Source organism: Mus caroli, unplaced genomic scaffold (genome assembly GCF_978045245.1).
Source record: "Mus caroli unplaced genomic scaffold, Mus_caroli_1 scaffold_9, whole genome shotgun sequence".
Taxonomy (NCBI): domain Eukaryota; kingdom Metazoa; phylum Chordata; class Mammalia; order Rodentia; family Muridae; genus Mus; species Mus caroli.
Genome location: NW_028227264.1, coordinates 107,047,910 through 107,069,298, shown reverse-complemented (window position 1 = coordinate 107,069,298; position 21,389 = coordinate 107,047,910). Strand labels below are relative to the sequence as shown.

General features: G+C 41.5%; 2 protein-coding genes across 3 annotated transcripts; both read left to right on the top strand.

Annotated features, from left to right (window-relative positions):
• The first annotated feature begins 2,545 nt into the window (after positions 1 to 2,545).
• On the top strand, positions 2,546 to 3,830 carry Myf6 (myogenic factor 6). Its single transcript, XM_021175124.3, has 3 exons — positions 2,546 to 3,064; positions 3,352 to 3,442; positions 3,712 to 3,830. The coding sequence occupies exons 1-3, from the start codon at positions 2,546 to 2,548 to the stop codon at positions 3,828 to 3,830; spliced, it is 729 nt and encodes a 242-aa protein (XP_021030783.1).
• A 7,324-nt stretch (positions 3,831 to 11,154) lies between these two features.
• Positions 11,155 to 13,069, top strand: Myf5 (myogenic factor 5). Of its 2 annotated transcripts, none has more exons than XM_085843439.1 (3): positions 11,155 to 11,655; positions 12,370 to 12,445; positions 12,891 to 13,069. In XM_085843439.1, the coding sequence occupies exons 1-3, from the start codon at positions 11,155 to 11,157 to the stop codon at positions 13,067 to 13,069; spliced, it is 756 nt and encodes a 251-aa protein (XP_085699565.1). The 2 variants fall into 2 exon arrangements, with proteins under 2 accessions (XP_085699565.1, XP_021030823.1); XM_021175164.2 differs by having other exon boundaries at positions 12,879 to 13,069.
• Positions 13,070 to 21,389: the final 8,320 nt, after the last annotated feature.

Genomic DNA, 21,389 nt, shown 5'->3' with positions numbered 1-21,389 from the left:
CTTCCTAGATTTAAATTGCACAAGAAGACATAAAATTATTAGAGTTGTGAGAAGAGGGCTCAGGACACATTTAATTCAGTGCCTGCTGGTCAAGCTTTTCACTTATCCTACTCAATATTTTTGCATTTTAAAAGTGATTTCACAATTTTTAAAGTTGCAATTTTTTTATAACAAATCAAAAATACAGTCATTTTTTTCTGCCCTTATACAAACCTATGGAGAGACTATGAGAAATTTAGATGTTATGTATGGGCAAATGTCTTTCAGGTTCCCTCCCTTACCCTCCAAACACACTCCAATTCCAGGGCCATTTTTTTTTTGCCTTCTTTCTTCTGCTTCCATCCCTTTGTCAAAGTAATTAATTATTATGGATCTAAATCCCCTAAGAAGAGATAAAATTATCAGAATTATGAGAAGACGTAGCAGGAAACCATTTTAATTATTCGAGTAACAATGCTATATGATTCCCCTCTTCAAAGGTTAACTTTTCAAATTGTTTCCTATGAGACAGCATAACATGTAGTTAAAAACAGAAGTTCATGCTCTATAAGAAAAGCTAGATTGGACTCTGAGTTGCCGAAGCATTCAGTCTACAGCCTTAATCTTGGTGACCAGGCAGCTAGTGGAAATCACAGGAAATAACATAATAAGTATTACATTCTTCTTCCTCTTTCTAGTGCTTTCTACCACCCCAGAGTGTAATGATGACTCTCTGTCTTGATAAGGAACTCACAGCTACACAAGAACAAATACACAAAACTGACCCAAACAGCTTATAGTTAACACTCAAAGATCAGCTCTCAATGGAGGTTGAGAAGGACTACATAAAGCATCTTGGGTTAAAATTTTAACTTATTCCTAAATAATATGAAAGTGATTTTTGCACGACTTTTACTGTTTTATTAATTTAGTTTAGTTTTTGAAAAAGGAAGCCATAGGGAACACAACCCAACCAATGCTTGAGGTAGAATAAGTTCTTATACTTTCCATTCACTTTTTGGGGTACCTACTAAAAAGTGAGACTTTTATCTCCAAAGCTGCTTACTGGTAGTGGAAGTACTCCCTCCAGAATTCTCAAGAAGGATTGAAAATCAAAGAAAGAGGAACAAACATTTTGGGGAGGAGAGAATAGCCAGAGAGAGGGGGCAACACCAGCTGTTGTTTATTTGTCTTGAAATGCTTAGTCCCAACAGTTTTATGTTATATTATGTTTTATGTTAAACATTAGTGAACTAATGTTCACTGCATGGCTACATGCACATGAGTCATGTGTGATAATATTTTATTGAACGCCTACCCAAACTCTGTAAGACAACCATTATCATCTTGAAGTATTTCAACGAGTACTTATCTATAGACACAGAAATAGAAGTCAACACAGCTAGGACCAAAAGAGAGTTCTTTGAAATCTGGGAGCCCTCTATACTTCATTTTTACATTAGGAACAACATGTTTATGTGTTGGACTATGGACACTATACAATAAAGAACATTTGTTTCATTACATGCGCCTTGTCTTCTTACTTTCGCATCTGAATCCTAAGCAACCAACTTTGGTAGAGTCAATGGATAGCGAGAAGGTGAATAAAACTTGGTACAGAACCTTTTATTATTTCAAGATACATTTGAACTATCAATCAACTGTTGTGTTTCTTGTTTTTAACCGCAACTATTTTAGGGGTTTATTCCATGTTTATTTCCTTCTTGTATCTCAGTCCTCACTTGATATGCTATTGCTCCAACTGGAAAAGGAAGCAGAATTCATATTTTAATTGCACTATCTAAAATAACAGGTAGCCAAGGAAGGTCACTATGAAAGAATCCTGAGTCACTTCACAGCATGGGACGTGAGCACCCTTCACCCACTCCCCAACTCCCACCTCATCTTACAGATGTAGTAAAAGAGAGGAAAGAGATTATTTACCTGCTTCTATTGAAGCTGAGGCCTGAAAGTCATATGTAACCTTTGAAGGACTGGTAATGGTTTTAATCACAGGGATAGCATCTTTTTGACAGGCAGAACAGAGCAAGGAGCCGAACCACACTGGAAATATTAATGAGGCTATTTTGGAGCAATGGCTATTGCCTATGAAATCTCTCATCATGGGTCTATACTTAGAATTCAGTTGAACTCTGGCGGGAGGGGAGCAGGGCAGTGTTAATCCCCAGTTGTTTTTGAAGTTGCCTGGTTAGCAGGTTACTGTCGGAACTGTCCAAAATGGAAGCACCGAATGCTTTCAGGGCTGTGACTATCTGTGTGCATTTTTGTTTTTAACCTGTTTGTCTTATGGACGGTCACATTCACTCTCAGAGGCGACATTTCTCCGTTTTCTTTCAAACTAGATATTCTAGGGAGCACTCGCTGTAATCACTTTGGGAGACTGATGCTCCATGACAGCTAGAAGTTGGATTGAGTTTCAGTAGCTACTATATATAAAGCTGGGTCGACTTATGTCACCGCACTAATTAAATGCCATCTGGGTGGCTCCTCTGGGTTTTTGAGTCCATCACCCAGATCAGATCAGTCAGAGGCCAAGGAGGAGAACATGATGATGGACCTTTTTGAAACTGGCTCCTATTTCTTCTACTTAGATGGAGAAAATGTGACTCTTCAGCCATTAGAAGTGGCAGAGGGCTCTCCTTTGTATCCAGGGAGTGATGGTACCCTATCACCTTGCCAGGACCAAATGCCCCAGGAAGCCGGGAGCGACAGCAGTGGAGAGGAACATGTTCTGGCTCCCCCAGGCCTGCAGCCTCCCCACTGCCCTGGCCAGTGTCTGATCTGGGCTTGCAAGACTTGCAAGAGAAAATCTGCCCCCACAGATCGTCGGAAAGCAGCTACCCTGCGCGAAAGGAGGAGACTAAAGAAAATCAACGAAGCCTTTGAGGCCCTGAAGCGTCGGACTGTGGCCAACCCCAACCAGAGACTGCCCAAGGTGGAGATTCTGCGGAGCGCCATCAGCTACATTGAGCGTCTGCAGGACCTGCTGCACCGGCTGGATCAGCAAGAGAAGATGCAGGAGCTGGGCGTGGACCCCTACAGCTACAAACCCAAGCAAGAAATTGTAAGCCCAGATGTGACCAGGGCAGGGAAATATAAAAGGCCTATTAAAAGTCTTCCTGAGACCGTAACCTCCACCTGCTTGGTGCCTACCCCCTTTCTTGCCCGCCCCTCGCCTCTCTAATGAACCTCCAGTGACCCTAGAAGATAGAGCCCCTGTCCTAAGCAGGAAATGCAGTCTGGCCCAAGGAAGCAGGGGAGACACCCCCAAGCCTCCACCTCCCACCCCTCCTCCCTCCCCCCCTGCGTATTTGTTTCTTTTCTAATCTGTTGCTTTGGTTTTCCTTCCAGCTTGAGGGTGCGGATTTCCTGCGCACCTGCAGCCCCCAGTGGCCAAGTGTTTCGGATCATTCCAGGGGCCTCGTGATAACTGCTAAGGAAGGTAACTTAAAAGAAAGGGCACTGGGCTGTACTGGAAGCATCTAGGCTCAGCACAGCACAGCACAGCACAGCACAGCACAGCACAGCACAGCACAGCACAGCACAGCACAGCACAGCACAGGGGGTGCTCTGGCCGAGCACAAAGAGCTCAAAGCTAGCAACAGCCAAATTGCTCTCAGGGATGCAATCCTTCCGCGTGGCCTCGGTAACCTTTTGTGGGGCACACAGAGGGAGCTACAGGCGCGGTTTGTGTTTGTTCTCTGTGCGCAGGAGGAGCAAGTGTGGATGCCTCAGCCTCCAGCAGTCTTCAGCGCCTTTCTTCCATCGTGGACAGTATTTCTTCAGAGGAACGCAAACTCCCCAGCGTGGAGGAGGTGGTGGAGAAGTAACTCAACCAGCATTTGGAACATTCTTCACCCAGCAGGAAGACCCCCCTTTCCGCCTAATCATTTAGATTAGAGCTCACAGATGCCAGCTTTTATGAAAGGCGAGAGATTTAGTATTAAAAAAGAAACTTCTCACCACCTCAAGTGAAAGTCCTTCGCCTTGGGGCTTTTATTATGATAATTATTATTATATCGGAAAGGCTAGTAGCTTAGCTCTAGAACCCTAATTTTGTTTTTAGTTTGGTTGGTTTTAATAACATATTAACTTTTACTATGATCACGTGACCCTTTTCTGTCAGTTGCAAACGAAGTTCATTCCTGTCTAAATCAAAGAGAGAACGTTTAATCCTAATAGTATTTAATGTACTTTTTGTAAATAGTCTTAGAACTTTCGTTTCTATGTAAGCCTAAAGGATATATTTTAAACGTGGATTTAAACATTGTATATAAAATGTGTGAAGATCCTGATATTGTAATATTAAAATATTAATACATTTCTACATGTACAAAGGTGGCCTTAATTTGATTTAACGGTAAGGACTCTAAGGACTTGTACAAAAACGAATAGCCATATTTTAACTTAGATACCGCATGTGACCACTTATTTGGGCCTCTTCTTTCAGCCTAATTTATAGGGAGGAAAATGAATTTGGGAGCCGTAATCACAGTTAAACTGGGCACTTTAATATTCCATGTAGACTCCTCACTTCTGGTTAGTAGAAGGGAGTATCCAGAAAATGTCTCTTCTCTCCTTTCTGTGGCTTTTCCTCTTTCTTTCTTTCTTTCTTTCTTTCTTTCTTTCTTTCTTTCTTTCTTTCTTTCTTTCTGTCCCCCACACTGTTCTATGGTTGGTGATCTGGATGGGATTTCCTTCCTCTGAAATTTAATTATAAATATACAAAAATCTTTCAAATCTCCCCAAAAGAATTCTTTGTTCATTTCCCTAAAATATATCCAATTAATTGGCCCTATTTATTTATTTTTCGGTCCTTGGTGTCCCAGACTGTTTCCTAGTGTAGATCTAAAGTAGCCAGGACCTACATGGGCCTGATAGCCGTTTTTCTTGAACTAGACTAGCCCCCAGCAGACTGGAATATTTTCAAGTGCTCTTTGGTTTGAGTTTATTTTCCAAACAGAAAGATAAAAGAGAAGTGCAATCTGTCTCTTGGAGAAGAGTGAACATCCTTGAAAGTGTGTGTGTGTGTGGGGGGGGGGGGACTGCTTCAATAGTAGAAGGGTTAAATGCTTGGTAGCAAAAGACAACAACAACACACATGAAACCTCTTAACTGGACCAAACAGAAAAGCCCCAGAGAGAGCTGGAAGCCCCAGGAGCTCTACTCCGTGAAGATTTTACAACGTGTGCCGCTTCTGTTTTTCCTGTAACCTCAGGGGGAAAAAACCGACCACCAAGAAACACAGTGGGGAAGAAAGCAGAGCAAAGCACGCCAGGTCTGCTAAACCCTTCCTTCCATCTACCCTTCTGTGGCCAGTACTCTCGCCATCTCCGCTTACCACCCCGGAACTCCACTGCCTCTCTGTAGTTCTCATGTAAAAGTCAAAGGGAACCAAACATTTGCCAGCCGGGATCCGTGTCCTAACCCTCCCTGTGTTGAGTAACGCACTAGTTCCAGAGAGCACCACAGACACTGCACTCCGCAGATAGGCAGCTCTATTTTGCCACCCTTTAAAAACTTTTCTTGGAGCTAGGATATGTTGAGAATCCCTTATCCAAAATGTATAGGTGTTGGAAATATTTCCAAATCCAAGGTTTTCCCGAGTTTGGGATATTTGTGTAAATGTTGAGGTTCAATCTCTCTAATGCAGAAATCCAACCAATACCTAAAACTTTCTGAGCATGACTTGTCAGAGGGAGTGGGGGTGGATGGTAGGAAGGGTGGGTTAGAGTTGCTGTACTGTGATTCTGTCTGCCTTACCTGTAACTAACTTATTTTCTGATCATATGAAAAGCTCAGAGTGTTTGGTTAAGGATACTGGTATTGGCATATAATTCCTTTTTAAAATGTTTGAGAGACACAGGTCTAGAAAACTGCCGAGTCTCTTTGAGGCCTCTTTACCTAAACTAAATCCAGACTATACAGCCTAAGCCAATCCCTCTCCTGATGAGTCCTGATTTCTTGTTTATAAGACAATGGGAGTGAGGCCCTTTCTCAAGGGCCTGTGAAAATTCACAGATAGCCCATGAAGACACAAACTGACACTAAGATCAATTCTTTTTATTTTATATTATTAGTAAATCTCAATTGACCATCAACAGGCATGTCACCCCAAACTGTAGCTTCTTGTCCTTGCTGACTCCAGCCAGGAACAGCAATCATACTGAGCAAGAGGTAAAGCCATTCTTAGTCTTGTATTAATGCAATCCAACTATAACCAGTGAGAACTACATTCTTTACTTGGCCATAAGTCAACTCTACCCTCAGCTACTTACTATGCATCCAGAAAGATAAGAACATCTATGGACCATACAATTATTTGGCTCTCATGGACAATTGTTCCTGCAAACCTCTTCCTCCAAGTGCAGTGAACTAATAAACTCCAGATTACAGCCTGACTTTGAAAACTAAATGCCAAAGCATTCCCTAGTCAAATCACCCAACCAAAATCTACCTAACTCAGTCTGGGTGGTCTCCATCTTTACTAACCGTACACATTCTATATCTCTGAATATTTTGTCATCCAAAGGATTTGCCCTAAAATGTACTTCTGTACCATTACTTTTAAAGACCGGATTCTGTGTGCAATTGATATGTCACAACTCATCAAATAAATATATTCATCTTAGATTATTTATAAGAAGACTTATAGTTGAACTACTTTGCATCAGGATGCTTTTATCAACTCCTGGTCTTTCCTTGTTGATGGATTTCATTCAGTCTTTGCAAACCAAATCTTCTTAGCTGGGTAACTTGAGAAATTGTTTGGAGTGAGGTTGCCTATGAAAGGCTCTTCATTAAATAGAGAAAATATTTTCCAAAGAGTTCATATGACCTTTGGTGATATAGCTGACATGTTAGGATTTCCAATGAAATCCTTGGTGTGTTTGTGATTTGAACTGTTTTTGTTTGATATTAATGATGATAATCTTTAACCAAGGTCAAAGCCAAAATAAACAGGACTATGGAAGCAGAAAATTAAGATATAATAACTTATTAAAGATAAGGACTTTGGGATTGAACTTAGATCTCTTTTTAGAGATTCATATAATGTCACATATTAAATAATGAGTGGTTTTCTGCTATGCTATTACTGAAATAATTCATAGATATCAAATATCAATAAGCCTTCTAAAGCTAACTTTCATCACCATAGCAGGACCACAGACATTGGGAAAATTTGCTTTTATCAAGTGATCTCAATTCTCTGTCAACTTTTAAAGATGGTTTGTGTGTGTGTGTGTGTGTGTGTGTGTGTGTGTGTGTGTGTGTGTGTAGGACAGAAATTCAGGGGCTCTTAACAACTCAGGAGGACAGGAAAAATCAGGAAGATGAAAGTCACTTTTAAAATTATAAAGACATCCCTCTACCATTTATATTCTTCCTTTGGAAACATTTAACTGATTTTTTTCATTTGGTTCTCATATCACCACATAGAGATTCCAAAAGCACTTAATTTTAAACATTATATTAATTTCATTGTCTGATCATGAGTAAACACACCACATGATATTTCTGTGGACAGAAGCCACCAGTTACTTCCACACAGTAATGAAATCTTTTCAAAGATGATCCTTGGTCCTGGCGGATTCTGTCTGCAGAAAGTGTTTTGCAAGCCTAACTCTGAGTCATTCTGTAGGATGAGAGGTCCCTGCCCTATACAGCCACAAAGGTAGGGTGGAAGAGACAGGCTACTTCTTTCCTCTTCTTCAGGCTGCTAAATGTCCTTACATAGTCCTTTGATCTCTCTTGGAAGTCTTCAGATTCAAGCGGAGGCCAATGTCTTCCTCAGCTGTCTGGTCCACAAATTCTTTTCACTGCTCTGGCAGGTACTAATGTGTTTACATAGGTGTGCCCAGCTTCCAGAGCTGATAACAATTTAAAATTGTTTAGCACATTGGGATGTCCTCTTCAAAACAGAGAAGCAGAGCTCTGCAGGTAGGGGCAGAAGTGAAGAGAAAGGATTCCACTGTGCATTCGAATATGCATGTGAGCCTTTTTCATCTCAGGAGCCAGTTTTCTTCCCTTTTTGCAGACTACCTCAGGTTTTTGATCTCTCTCTCTCTCTCTCTCTCTCTCTCTCTCTCTCTCTCTCTCTCTCTCTCTCTCTAGCTGTGGCAATGGCTTAAAACTTGTCTCATTTTTTATTCTTGTGGTCTGAGACCCGATTTTCAGCACTTGCGTCCCAAAGGGCCCTCCACACGGACCCCCTCAGCCGTGCTCATTAAGCGGCCCGCGCTTGTGTTTTCCCTGCGTCTTTAGTTCCACTCAGCCTGCTGCTCTCTGGTAAATTTGTTTTGAGATCACCTTACCAAAGACAGCCCTAACTTCTGAGCACTCCTGCTACTGACAAGGGGCCCCCTGAGTGACAGCAGCTTCCCAGCGCAAGAGCCCAGAGAAAAGACACCAGTTTGTAAGCTTTTCTGTTTGGTGAGTCAAGGAAGCCCCCACCCCACCACCCAACACTGAGTATGAAGCAAGCAGGATCACTTCCAGGGACTCGGAACCATTTCTAAAAACAGGGAGAGTACTTCAAATCCTGTGTGGACAAGGGTAAATTACTCAGCCCTAGCGTTAAAGTTTACCTAAAACAAACAAACAAACAAAATGGAATCCTTTCCAGTACCACGTTACTTTGTGACAATGGTGAGGAACAATAAATCAACCGTGCAGGGCAGATTCGAGGCAGTAGCTATTAGGCACACACAACAGTAAGAGGCTGACTGGGAAACAGTGGGAAGGTCAGTCGGCAGCATGGAGCTGCTTCCACTTCCACCTTAAGGACCACGTTTGCATCTCCATCACTGGTCTGTTTTAGTTACCCCAAATATAAGACAGAGGTAAGGAAGGTGAAGATGAAAGATGGAAAGGAGGAAGGGGTGGGGGGAAGAAAGGGATGGATAGGCAGAGAAGGAAGGAGAGGAGAAACAAAGAGAGAAGGAGGAAGAGGAAGACTATGGTTTTATGTAGTGAAGTTGCTGACCGTATCCTCTCTATGAATTTTGCTGTGAATCTGAGGGTGAGAATATCTACCTCTCCAAAACAGTGTCACAGAAGTTCCACATGTGCTATGTGCTCAATCAGATGCATCCACGGGAGCCTTGTCTTCAGGAGTACGTGTGTGTGTGTGTGTGTGTGTGTGTGTGTGTGTGTGTGTGTATGTATGTATGTTTAAATCTAATGTTGTCCCAATATTGCATTCATTTCAAAGGCAGACATTTTTAATCCAGTCCTAATAGGGGTACAGTTGGATTTTTCATTGGCCAATTGATTAAATAGCCCCTCAGTGTGAGACCCACCAGACCTGATTTACAGAAGAAATCTGTCTTCAAGATTATAGGACAGGGTAGAGGGAACAGAGACAGACGCAGCTAGCAAGTGCAGTGATTGACACTTTCCGGTCCCTTCCTTAAAGTACTTGCCTTCACAGACAATTATAATTTATCTGGCCCCTATAGATACCAGATCTGTCAATCTTGGCTGCTTTAGAAAAGTCACTCTGAGTTGTCGTCATCATCATCATCATCATCACCATCACCATTGAAAGGCAAGTGCAACACACACACACACAGACACACATACACACACACACACACAAAGGGTCACTTTGAATCCACAACACTTACTTAATTGGATGACACTCCCAAGTGTGAACAGTCCATTTTTACAACGGGGCTACAAAAAAGAGGTTCAAAGCTCTCAGAGAATTTGTGTTGACCGTAAGTAATGGTGTTTCTTGGATATGAATAACAGCTCCCCTCTCACGTGATCTGAAAGCGGGTCAGCAGTGGAGAAGAAATCATAAAAGCAGAGGAACAGGATGATCATATATATATATATATATATATATATATATATATATGAATATGAATATGAATGGCAGTTTTCCCCTTTGTCTTCAGTTGACAAAAGTTTCAAAGACCTGTCTGCAAATGGCATTTCTGAAAGGCTTTTGTCACCAAAGTGTGTGAAGCCACTCTTTTAAGAGGAGTTGGAAATTTTACACTAGCCCAGGATCTCTCTTAGCTGGCAGCTGGGACCCATCTGTAACGGTGTTAGCTGGCCTGAAAAGCAGAAAATTAGCGACCCCGAGAAGCCTGGCTGGCTGTTTAGTCTGTAGACACGGTAGGGCGGAGCAGCAGACTCTGGAGAAAAGAAACCCCAAGCTGGACGGGGAGTTTTCTGTGAGAAACTGGACCGCTGCCGGTGTCCGTCCTCAGGCGTGGGAATCTCCCAGTGCAGGTATTAGCCTAGGCCTGATGCAGAGGAAGAGGCAACAGACACGTGTGCTGGGGAGGATGGAAGCTCGGAGGGGAAGGATGCGGGGAAGGTCACCTGGTCCACCTCCTTTTCAGGGCAGCAGAAGAAACGTGTGACCCTCTGACAGAGCCAGACCTCGGAAAGGAAACTCAGCTACTGTCATCCCCATGAGATGACCATCTATCTCATCAGAACTTTACTTCTTTGGTCTTTGTCAAACAGGTTTTGAAACACCACGCTCTCTAGGTTCACGCCATCCATGAAAATGCCACCTCACTATTTTACCAACTGTTACCAGTGCACAAACTGACTCAATCTTTTGGTAAAGTTCATGAAAATGAGAAGCTAGCACCGGAGATCCGTGCGTTAAGAATCCAGAAGCTAGGTTCCCTTTTGGTGTCTGACGGAAATACAGGAGTTTAATGTCTTGCTACCGTGCTGCTGCTGATGATTATGTTAAAGTGTGATTAATTTCAAGAAGCCAACCCCATCCCCTTTAAGTGATCCCTAGGTTTAGTTTATCCAGAAGGCCACCGAGCAGGTTGGGCTGCAGTAAAATCATTAGCTCAAAGGGACCAGTAAACTGCAAAGTGTCTCTAGAAGAAAGACAAGAGGCTTGCCCAGACAGCCCCTGTGGGGGGTTGTGGTGGGATATGCTAATAACGCCCAGCTACAGGGACCAACCTCCCTTCCCATCCCCCAGGAATATATAAAGAGCCCCAACCTCAGCCACTGACCGACCCTGGCCAACAGGCATCTGTCCTTGTTAATTACAGAGAGACAGTCTCAAACTCCAGGAGCTCCGCCTGGATTTGCTGGCCTGCAGCAGCCAGAGACTGGCGTGTCTCCCTCTCTGCTGAATCCAGGTATTCCCACCTGCTTCTCTGAAGGATGGACATGACGGACGGCTGCCAGTTCTCCCCTTCTGAGTACTTCTATGAAGGCTCCTGTATCCCCTCACCAGAGGATGAGTTTGGGGACCAGTTTGAGCCAAGAGTAACAGCCTTCGGAGCACACAAAGCTGAGCTGCAGGGCTCAGACGATGAGGAGCACGTGCGTGCACCTACTGGCCACCACCAGGCTGGCCACTGCCTCATGTGGGCCTGCAAAGCTTGCAAGAGGAAGTCCACTACCATGGATCGGCGCAAGGCCGCCACCATGCGCGAGCGTAGACGCCTGAAGAAGGTCAACCAAGCTTTCGAGACGCTCAAGAGGTGCACCACCACCAACCCTAACCAGAGACTCCCCAAGGTAGAGATTCTCAGGAATGCCATCCGCTACATTGAGAGCCTCCAGGAGCTGCTGAGGGAACAGGTGGAGAACTATTACAGCCTGCCGGGACAGAGCTGCTCTGAGCCCACCAGCCCCACCTCCAACTGCTCTGATGGCATGGTAAGCCTCGCTTTTACCATAGTCTTTGTGAAAAGTCCTGGTACCTTTTCTAAACCAGGTTCAGTGGGACCATTGCTTTAAGAGCTGTGTTCACAGAAAGATTTAAAAAACAAGAACGAAAACTGTCCTACAGGATTTTAGTTTGATTTCCTAGCTGTTTGCAGATGCATGAAGATGGTAGTAAAAGGTTGACTTGTCTTTAAGTGACTAACAGTGTATTTTCTCTGTTATTTCTTACTTAGAGCAGCCACCCAGTGTATATAGCTCAGTAACTAATTAGAAAGCATCCCAACTTCATTCCAATTCCTGCTCTGAGGCCAGGCTGGAAAGCAATGTTGATACACTGTTTTCAGAGGGCTCTGGTGTTGGCAGGTTTCTAATGTGTTTTTGCCCTGGGAAAGCGTTCTCTCCCAGAATTAGTGTGGCTTCCTTCTACTGCAATCCATTTTGCATGGTCAACCCAGGGCACATTGATGCAGGATTTCTGTGACTTGTCTTCTCTTTGCTTCTGTTTTCCTCTTCTCCCAGCCCCGAGACTGACCTTGGTGCCCTGCAGATTTGGAGACATCAGCCCCTTTCTAAATCAGTGCTGCCGGGGAGGGAACTAAGACCATTCAGTTTCCTGAGTTAGGGGGCTGGTGTGATCTCACCCTAGGTCTGTGCGCCTTTTTGCCAAGGCTTAAAGATATATTTCTGTGTGTTTTGTGTTAACAGCCTGAATGTAACAGCCCTGTCTGGTCCCGAAAGAACAGCAGCTTTGACAGCATCTACTGTCCTGATGTAACAAATGGTAAGAACTGATAACTTCAGACACCTTTAAAGATCTGTTCAGTCTCGTAATTCAGTCATGGCAGTCTGTCCTTCCAAGTAGTATTTTAGAAAAGGTATATAAACGATGGCTGTCATGGGGGAGGCTATGGACCATTTTCTGCTACAGATTACACTGACAGACAGACAGACAGACCAGCATACACGCATGCATGTGCATGCATCCACACACACACACACACACACTCACTTTTGCTTGAAATATTACCAGGGATCTTCCACACCTCTACCCTCGGGAATTGCTAGATATTTACTGCAAAGTTTTACATCAGTCCCTCTGTGATCACCTGACCTATGAGGTCAAAGGTGCTGACCTCTGGTTTAAAGGGCACCACAAGCAAGCCTGTCTGCGTGGGGATGGTTTTCTGAAAGCACTTTTCTCCTTGGGCTGTTAGCATGTGCTGCAGATAAAAGCTCCTTGTCCAGCTTGGATTGCTTGTCCAGCATCGTGGATCGGATCACATCTACAGAGCCATCCGAGTTGGCTCTTCAGGACACAGCTTCCCTCTCTCCAGCGGCCAGCACCAACTCACAGCCTGCTACCCCAGGGTCCTCCAGCTCCAGACTTATCTATCACGTATTATGAACTCTCGAGGGCGTCCTACATGGAGGAAAAGAAGCCCCGCGTCTGAAGGAAAGACAAGCTGTGCAGAATACGTGCTTTTCGGTTGTAAATACTGTCTTGCCACTTTATGAGAAAATGGATTTAACTGAAAGTCACATTTGCAATAATGGTTTCCCCTCTGCCTGTTCTTCTTGCTTTCGTTTTTTTTTTTTTTTTTTTTTAGCTTCCGATTGCTTTAGATACATGATTCCAGTACTATTTTTCTGATGGAGGCAATTAATTGGCAGTTACTTAGAATAATTCTTAACTTATACATATATATTGTAAATATTGCACATCAAAATAACTTTGGTATTTAGAGCTCTATATTTTTCTTCAAAATAACATTTTAATAGCTTGGAATCCATTACAGGGAATTAAAAATATATTTAACGTTTGCTTTTCTCTTTAATCTTTTGTTAATAGTGTATCATCAAATGAAAATGTGCCTAATGATATATACTTTCTTATAATCTTTTAATCTTATAATCATATCTTTTTATAAGAAATATTTCTTTCAATGTAAGCTATAAATAATACATTGAGGGCAATTTCAAACTATAAAAAATTTGTAAATTTCCCCATAAATAACATTGAAATAACTAATTTGTTTCTTGGCCTCTAAAAATAACATCCCCAACAAAATTAGCAAATCATGAACATGAAACATTTAAGAATGGGTTAAATATGATCACACAGTTAGCCTTGTAGATATGTATTGAAATAATTTATGAATTTCTTTTAAATTTGTTGATGTGACTTATAAAAATATCACATTTTCATTGTAAGCATATTTCAAGAATGCCTGGTAAATGAAGCCCCCTTTTCTTTGTTGTTATTTCATACAATGTCCAGTTGTATATAAAAAAAGGATTGTAAAATTTTGCAGGATAATATCATTTGTTTAAGCACAAAAGCTTAAAAAGTATATGTCATTTCACTATATACAGTACTTTGTCAATCATGAGCCAGGTTTTATTAACTATTTGTATATGCCTTAAAATAACTTGATAAATAAATGTACTATTATTATCAATAAAATATTTAAAGGAGGCGGATATTTTTTCTATTATTAGAAAACCAGCATAAGACAGCTTCAAAACTATATTGCAAAATGATCCCTCATTTTTATAGTCTTTTAGAAGTTTTGTTATCCGCATTATGAATGTGTGTACATATGCATCTGTGAGATGGACAGGAACTTTTTATTATTCCCTAGAAGCTCATCTGAAGAAATTGAGAGAAAAGTTGGATGAATAAACAGAAAATTAAATTGAAATAATCATCCAGACATTTTTTTGGTGAGTATTCCACCTGAGAGGGACACAAAGAAGCCACCTGTGAGGTACTGAGAGGAGATGTTAATAAGGTGCAATTATACAGCATGCCCTCAGCCTCTAAGGTGCTTGTTTTATTTTATTTTTTGAGACAGGTTTTGCTGTGTAGTCCTTGCTGGCCTCAAACGCACAGGCTAGCTGTGAGCCTGCTGTGATCACTCTGCCTGTGCCTCTCAGCTGCTGGGATTACAGTGGGCACTCTAACTCAATCTCTAACTTTGACTATTTGTGTAAAATTTCTTAAGGTTTTGCATGTAGACACTACTACTGTAGGTTGGTAGCACACCTGTTCTCCAGAAGGCTTCACTATATCTGATTGGTTTTGTGTGTGTGTGTGTGTGTGTGTGTGTGTGTGTGTGTGTGTGCACGTGCTCACGCATGAGGTGCAAAGGAATATAAGCCATTACATAAAGGAGGGAGAAGGCCTGAGTTCAGAGCCAAATGTGGCCACTGTGACCAGATTAGCATGGTGATACTATAGTATGGATGGTTGCTTCTACACAGAAAGTCTTTCTTTTCCCTGAAAAGGGATCATAAGGATTCTACATGAAGAGGCTCCAAGGTGCAAGATAAAGATTTCTTTGTGGTTTGACATAAATTTGACTTATTAACTTGTATTATGCAAATTTCTTCACTTGCTGTTTCTACAGAAAATGCAAAGGTTCATGGTTCTTAGTAAATTAAGGAAGGACAAACTTACTCAAATGCTGGTTTTAAGGTCAGGTTTTAAATGTAACCACATCTGTTCCATTAATTTAGTTGCTTTCCTATGGGAGAGCACACCTACTAGTTATCTAATACTGATGGTCAACCGGTAAGTATATACCCACAAGTAACATTATATAGACTGAGAAGATTGTATTTATGTATTTAGGAATATATATTCCTATGCATAAAAGTTATACATACATTTCTCTATATAAAAATGCTTATATATAATTTTTTTAAAGGCCATGAATTTGAAAAAGAGAAAGGAGGGAAATATATGGAAAGGCTTGGGAAAGAAAGAAAGGATAAAAGTGGCATGATTTTATTATAATAAAATATTAAATATTAAAAATAATACTAAACATATAGTAATAATCTTAATATTAAATATTAAAAACTCTATAATTATAAAAACTTTATAATTCCCTACAAAACTAAAATAAGATGGTGTCGAAAATGTAATGAAGCTTTCATTTAAAAGTAATAACACTGACTTTATGAAATCTAATTTTACAAGTGCACAATGCACCTGATATGTTCAATGAGTAATGAGAAGTATTTCTTTAATTAACATACGTATTCTTTCATACAGTATTCAGAGTATTTAGAGATACCCCAGTGATCTGATCTAGACTTAACTCAAATGGTTATCAGGAGCAAAATTCTTTTTTTTTTTTTTTTGGTTTTTCGAGACAGGGTTTCTCTGTGTAGCCCTGGCTGTCCTGGCACTCACTTTGTAGACCAGGCTGGCCTCGAACTCAGAAATCCGCCTGCCTCTGCCTCCCAAGTGCTGGGATTAAAGGCGTGCGCCACCACGCCCGGCTTAGGAGCAAAATTCTTAATGTCAGATTGTTCAATGAATCACATTTCTAACATCACTTGGAAGGCTGGAGGTCTGTTTACCCAATAGCCTACCATAACACATTATCTGCAGTCCATCAATTTCTTCTTGCAAAAAGAAGTCACCTTTCCCCTTTGGAAACTGGTCCCCTAATGATTGAGACCAAGAGAAGACTTCTTTATTCCAAAGGAAACTGTAGGGCAGGCGAGGCAGCATAACCAAGAAGCAAGCAGTAAAGGTCTTTGTCATCTGTAACTCTCAGGCAGTGAATGCCTCATTAGGCTGCCTCTGAGCTGACATTAAGCCACTTCACCTCAGCTGAGGGACAAATTTCTAGAAGTAACACAGACAACAGCATTGTTTCTTAAACTAAAACCTGCTAGAGAGGAGTTTCCTAGGAAAGAGTCTGGAGAGCTCCCCTTTTCTCATGTGCACAGTGCAAGTTCATTGAGACAAGTATGAAAATTTAGTCTAGGAGACTGTGGAGAATGGCAGTCACCATATGGAAGCAAATTGCTATACTCAAGCTCTATAGTGTCTCAGTTTCCATCCATTTGAAAGATGTGAGCGAGATGAAATTCGTGGCTATTCAGTACCCATACATCCCTGCTTAGAATGGCTTCCTTATTATTTAATCTGAGAGTGGTATTTCCTGGAACTCTCCCTTTGGGGTTATAACAGTTGTTAGATTAAAGAGGAAATTTAATTCTCTGTCCTATATAGAGATGGTGTTTCTGGGGATAATATTAATGTACAACTACTTGTAACCCCAGAAAAGCCATGCTTGAATAACAAAGGACTTCTAAAAATATTAGCACCGAATGTTCCCACATTGCCTACATGGTACACAATATCAAATGTATTTACTTAAAGAATTACAATTATAGGTATTTTTGTTGGTTAGTGGTTTACTTTGTAATAATATTATAAAATTTGACCAGAATAGTTATTACACTCATAAAGTCTTATAAAAGTTATCATCTGCAAAGCAGAAAGTAAGACAAATCCTAACTACATACTAGTTAACACATATTATTATAGATTATGCAGGAAATAATAGAAAGCACTGACTAACAAATATTGAATTTTTATTGTACAAATAAGAGATGAAAATCACAAAGAGCAATAATTCCTGAGATCACATACCTAACAGAATTGCTTTACATCCTGTGTTTTAGGAGACTCAGGCAGACATTTGTAAGGCTTCTTATAACTTGACTATAAAATAAAATCAATATTTCTGCTGTATTTTCTGAACCAGTTACTCATCTTACTGCTGTACCATCAACAACAAAAAAATATTGAACAAGAAGGAAAGTGAGAAAGGAAGTGTTTATTTTGGTTTATACTTTATCATGGATGGATCAGCACGGTAGCAAGAGAAGAAGGTAGCTGGTCTCATTGCATCTCTGGAAGCTAAGAATGAGCAGGAAATCGGACTGGATTTCAAAGCACAAGGCCTGCCTCTGGTAGCACACTTCCTCCAGGAAGCCTCACCCCTTAAAGAGTTCATGATCTTCCCAACTGGTGGCGCCACCTTCTGAAATACTAGTGTTCTAACATATGAGATTGTGGGGGCCATTGTACATCCAAACTATAATTCTCTTAGTAAAACAAGTTATAAAGCCAGGCAACAGTGAGAAAGAGGAAGTTAACCCACTTCTTTTGGTGATGGGAAGAGTCAGGAGTTTATATCTCTGTGTAACTATCACAGTGACTGGAATTCTCCATTCCTTACTTTGGACTCAATTCATTTCCTGACTTGTGTTTCTAGCATGACCCATGGCACGTGGCAGTCTTGAAATGTGTCCTGGTCAATGTTATCCTGCTCTGGCAGGTAACCTCTATCTAAATCTCTCTAACTCAGCATATTCCAAATTAGGCTTATCAACAAATATAACTCAGCACACTGCACTGCTTTGGGAGCCGGATTATACACAGGATTCATGAGGTGCGTCAAGATGACACTCCATATTTCCAGACTTAGCTTCCAATACTGACTCACACAATAAATGACACCCTAGGTTACTTCTGCTATTTCTGTCTCCTTTCCTCTTACCCTTGTGTCTAAGTCATTAGACAATGCTCTAAGTTTCCTTTCTTACATACTCTACAAATCGACCCCCATACTATGACTCTTTCTCTCCAAAGTTGTTATGGAACCTTGTCAGCCTTCTGTGGTTATCTACTTGTGACTTGGCATTTCCTCTTCTCAGGTCATGACGTTTATGGGATTGACGCTATCTGCTGCCAAATGAGCAAACCGTTCAGCTCTGCCCATGTGTTCACCTTCTTCTGCGGTAATAGTGTTTATTTTATGGATGGACATGGGTCCCAAGTTGCTCAACTAATGCCAGCCTTGGGGGGCTCTCTTCCTCCATATCTCCCTCCCTTCCATCCCTCCCTCTTTCCCTTCCTTCCTCTCTTTTTTTTCTGCTGACAATATTGTGGATAGAGCCTAGGGCATCATACGTGTTAAGCAAATACTCTTTCACTGAGCTATAGCTTTTCTTTTCTTTTCTTTTCTTTTCTTTTCTTTTCTTTTCTTTTCTTTTCTTTTCTTTTCTTTTCTTTTCTTTTCTTCTCTTCTCTTCTCTTCTCTTCTCTTCTCTTCTCTTCTCTTCTCTTCTCTTCTCTTCTCTTTTCTTTCTTTCCTTTCCTTTCCTTTCCTTTCTTTATACTTTTATTACATATATTGTTTATTTACATTTCAAATGTTATCCCCTTTCCTGGTTTCCCCTCTGAAAACCCACTATGCCCTCCCCCTCCCTCTGCTCCCCAACCCACTCACTCCCTGCTTCCTGTCCCTGACTTTTCCCTATACTGGAGCACAGAACCTTCAGAGGACCAAGGGCTTCTCCTCCCATTGATGACCAACTAGGCCATCTTCTGCTACATTTGCAGTTTGAGCCGTAAGTCCCACCTTATGTTTTCTTTGGTTGGTGGTTTAGTCCCAAGGAGCTCTGGGGGTAAGGGTTAGTTCATACTGTTGTTCTACCTATAGGGTTGCAGACCCCTTCCGCTCCTTGGGTACTTTCTCTAGCTCCTTCATTGGGGACCCTGTGCTCTGTCCAATGGATGGCTATGAGCATCCAAGCTTTAACCCTTGTTGGGACCACAAGGAAAAAGAATTCTCTTTCTGCTGCAGTAATAATATATGAAATTTTTATTTTCTTCAAAGCAAAGCATCTGTCTTCTCACACCCACGAGAGCAGCTCCTGCCTAATGATAAAGCCCACGCAGTAGCTACGTTCCTGAAAATGATCATTGGGCAAAACAGATCCTAAAATGTCTCAATCTGCTCTTTCCCATAGTTTTAAACAATCCCATTGTCTGAATACTCTTAGCATGTGTCTCAGAACAATTATCCAAACATATTGTTTAATTTTCTTTCCTAGCTTAATGCACATAGGTTAAGAACAAAGCAAATTTGGTAGCAGAAGCTACAGAAATGTTTATTTTGCTCTTCTGTCTACCTTTCATGAGTTACTGCTTCCTTGCCGCATCTCTGTTACTTCCACTCCGGTAACTGCAGCGGCTTTTCTCAGTCATCATTATTCTTCACACCTTCTCCTGTTTGTAAACTCTGCACATTTTCCACTTCACCTGTACAATATAGACTCTTAGAGCTCTCAGCTCAGGTGTCAGGTGCTAAATTTAGGGTAGGTGTTCTATGGCCCAGAAGTCTTGAGTATTACTCAAGTAATTATCCTGTCTATCTAGTGTAACTAGGATTGTAGATGTGCACCACATCACATAGCTTAGACATCGAGCACAGGGCAGGTTCTGGTCTCCTGGTCCTTTTTTCTTGGTGTATCTACACAGCTCTTTAGACCATGGATCCAGTGCTTGATCTTCAAATCCTGCATATGATCTGGCCCCAGAAGATCCACACTGAGTCGAGGCATGTTTGACATCTTCCAAATGCTGATCTACCTGTTTTTCTTCATTAAACCATTCACAATTGGAAGAGAAATATGTAGTTGCAGATGAAAATAGGATCACAAGAAGGGTAGAGCTGAGAACAATTGGAGTTGATTTTTATTCCCCAGTTTGTTTGAGACAGTTAACTTAATTATTTGGAGAATAAGACAAAAGAAATATAAAATAACAGCAGTAGTGGCAATAAAAGCAATAGTACCTATCCTTAGCAAATCTCTCCCTCTCCCACTCCCTCCCCCTCCCTCCCTCCCTCTCCCTCTCCCTGACTTCCTCACCCTCTCCCTCCCTCTCCCTCCCTCTCCCTCCCTCCCTTCCTCTCCCTCTCCCCCTCCCCTCCCCCTCCCTCTCCCTCTCCCTCTCCCTCTCTTCCTCTCCCTCTCCCCCTCCCACTCCCTCTCCCTCTCTCTCTCCCCTGCCCCTCCCTCTCTCTCTCTCTCTCTCTCTCTCTCTCTCTCTCTCTCACACACACACACACACACACACACACACACACACACGACCTCACTATGTAGCACTAGCTGTCCTGAAACTAATTATATAGACCAGGCTGGCCTTGAAATCACACAAATCTGAGATCTGCCTGCCTCTGTCTCTGCTTCCTCTGCTGGGATTAAAGAACCACCATTCCTCGATCAGCAGGGTTCATACATGAAATCATCCTGAGAGTTTTCCTGTTTGTTCATATTATGGAGTAGCATTTCTGTTTTGCTGAAATGGTTTTTGTTTTGTTTTGTTTTTCTTCAACATCCTACAGCCAGTGGGAGTTTGTAGGATAGAAGGATAGAAGGTACCAAAGCAATGGATATGCATTTTTTATTAAACATTTTTTTCACTATGAAGCATAGTTTATGCATATTGATTGATAGCAGCAAATAATAATTATTTCTATTCATGGAGCTATTACTATTACCCTTTTTAAAAAATTCTCTTGTCTTATGCGTCAAGATTCCATAGAACTATTATGAGGTCTAATATACATTACATACAGGTAAGAATGAAAATTGCTCAAAGACTTGGGTAATACTCTTTGATTTTACTTTTTGTAACTACAATTACTCAACTTCTTGCTGAGGAAGAACTTCGAATGCATGGAATATGATTAGTTTGCAAGTGAATACATTTTAAATTCTTCTACTATGATGTTATTCAGCAATGAGTGCTCAGTGGAAGCCCGAGGCAAAGCTAATTACTACAGTCAAGTGAGTGAGACTTTGCAAATGGTATTTCAGTATTCTGATGCCAGAGGAATGGGTATATGGGAGGGGGTTTTGTAATAACCCATACATGAGGTGACATTGTCTTTTAATCCTCACTGAGTGTTCCTCATTGAAACTTGTCTATTAGGCCTCTGAAGTTGCTTCTGCGTGATTCTGGACATCTGGAAATAGCGGGTGACATTCAGCTCCCAGTTACATGACATGCCTCCATCAAACCTTTAGAAAGGTCAAATTCAGGGATTATCCTTTTGCTCTCC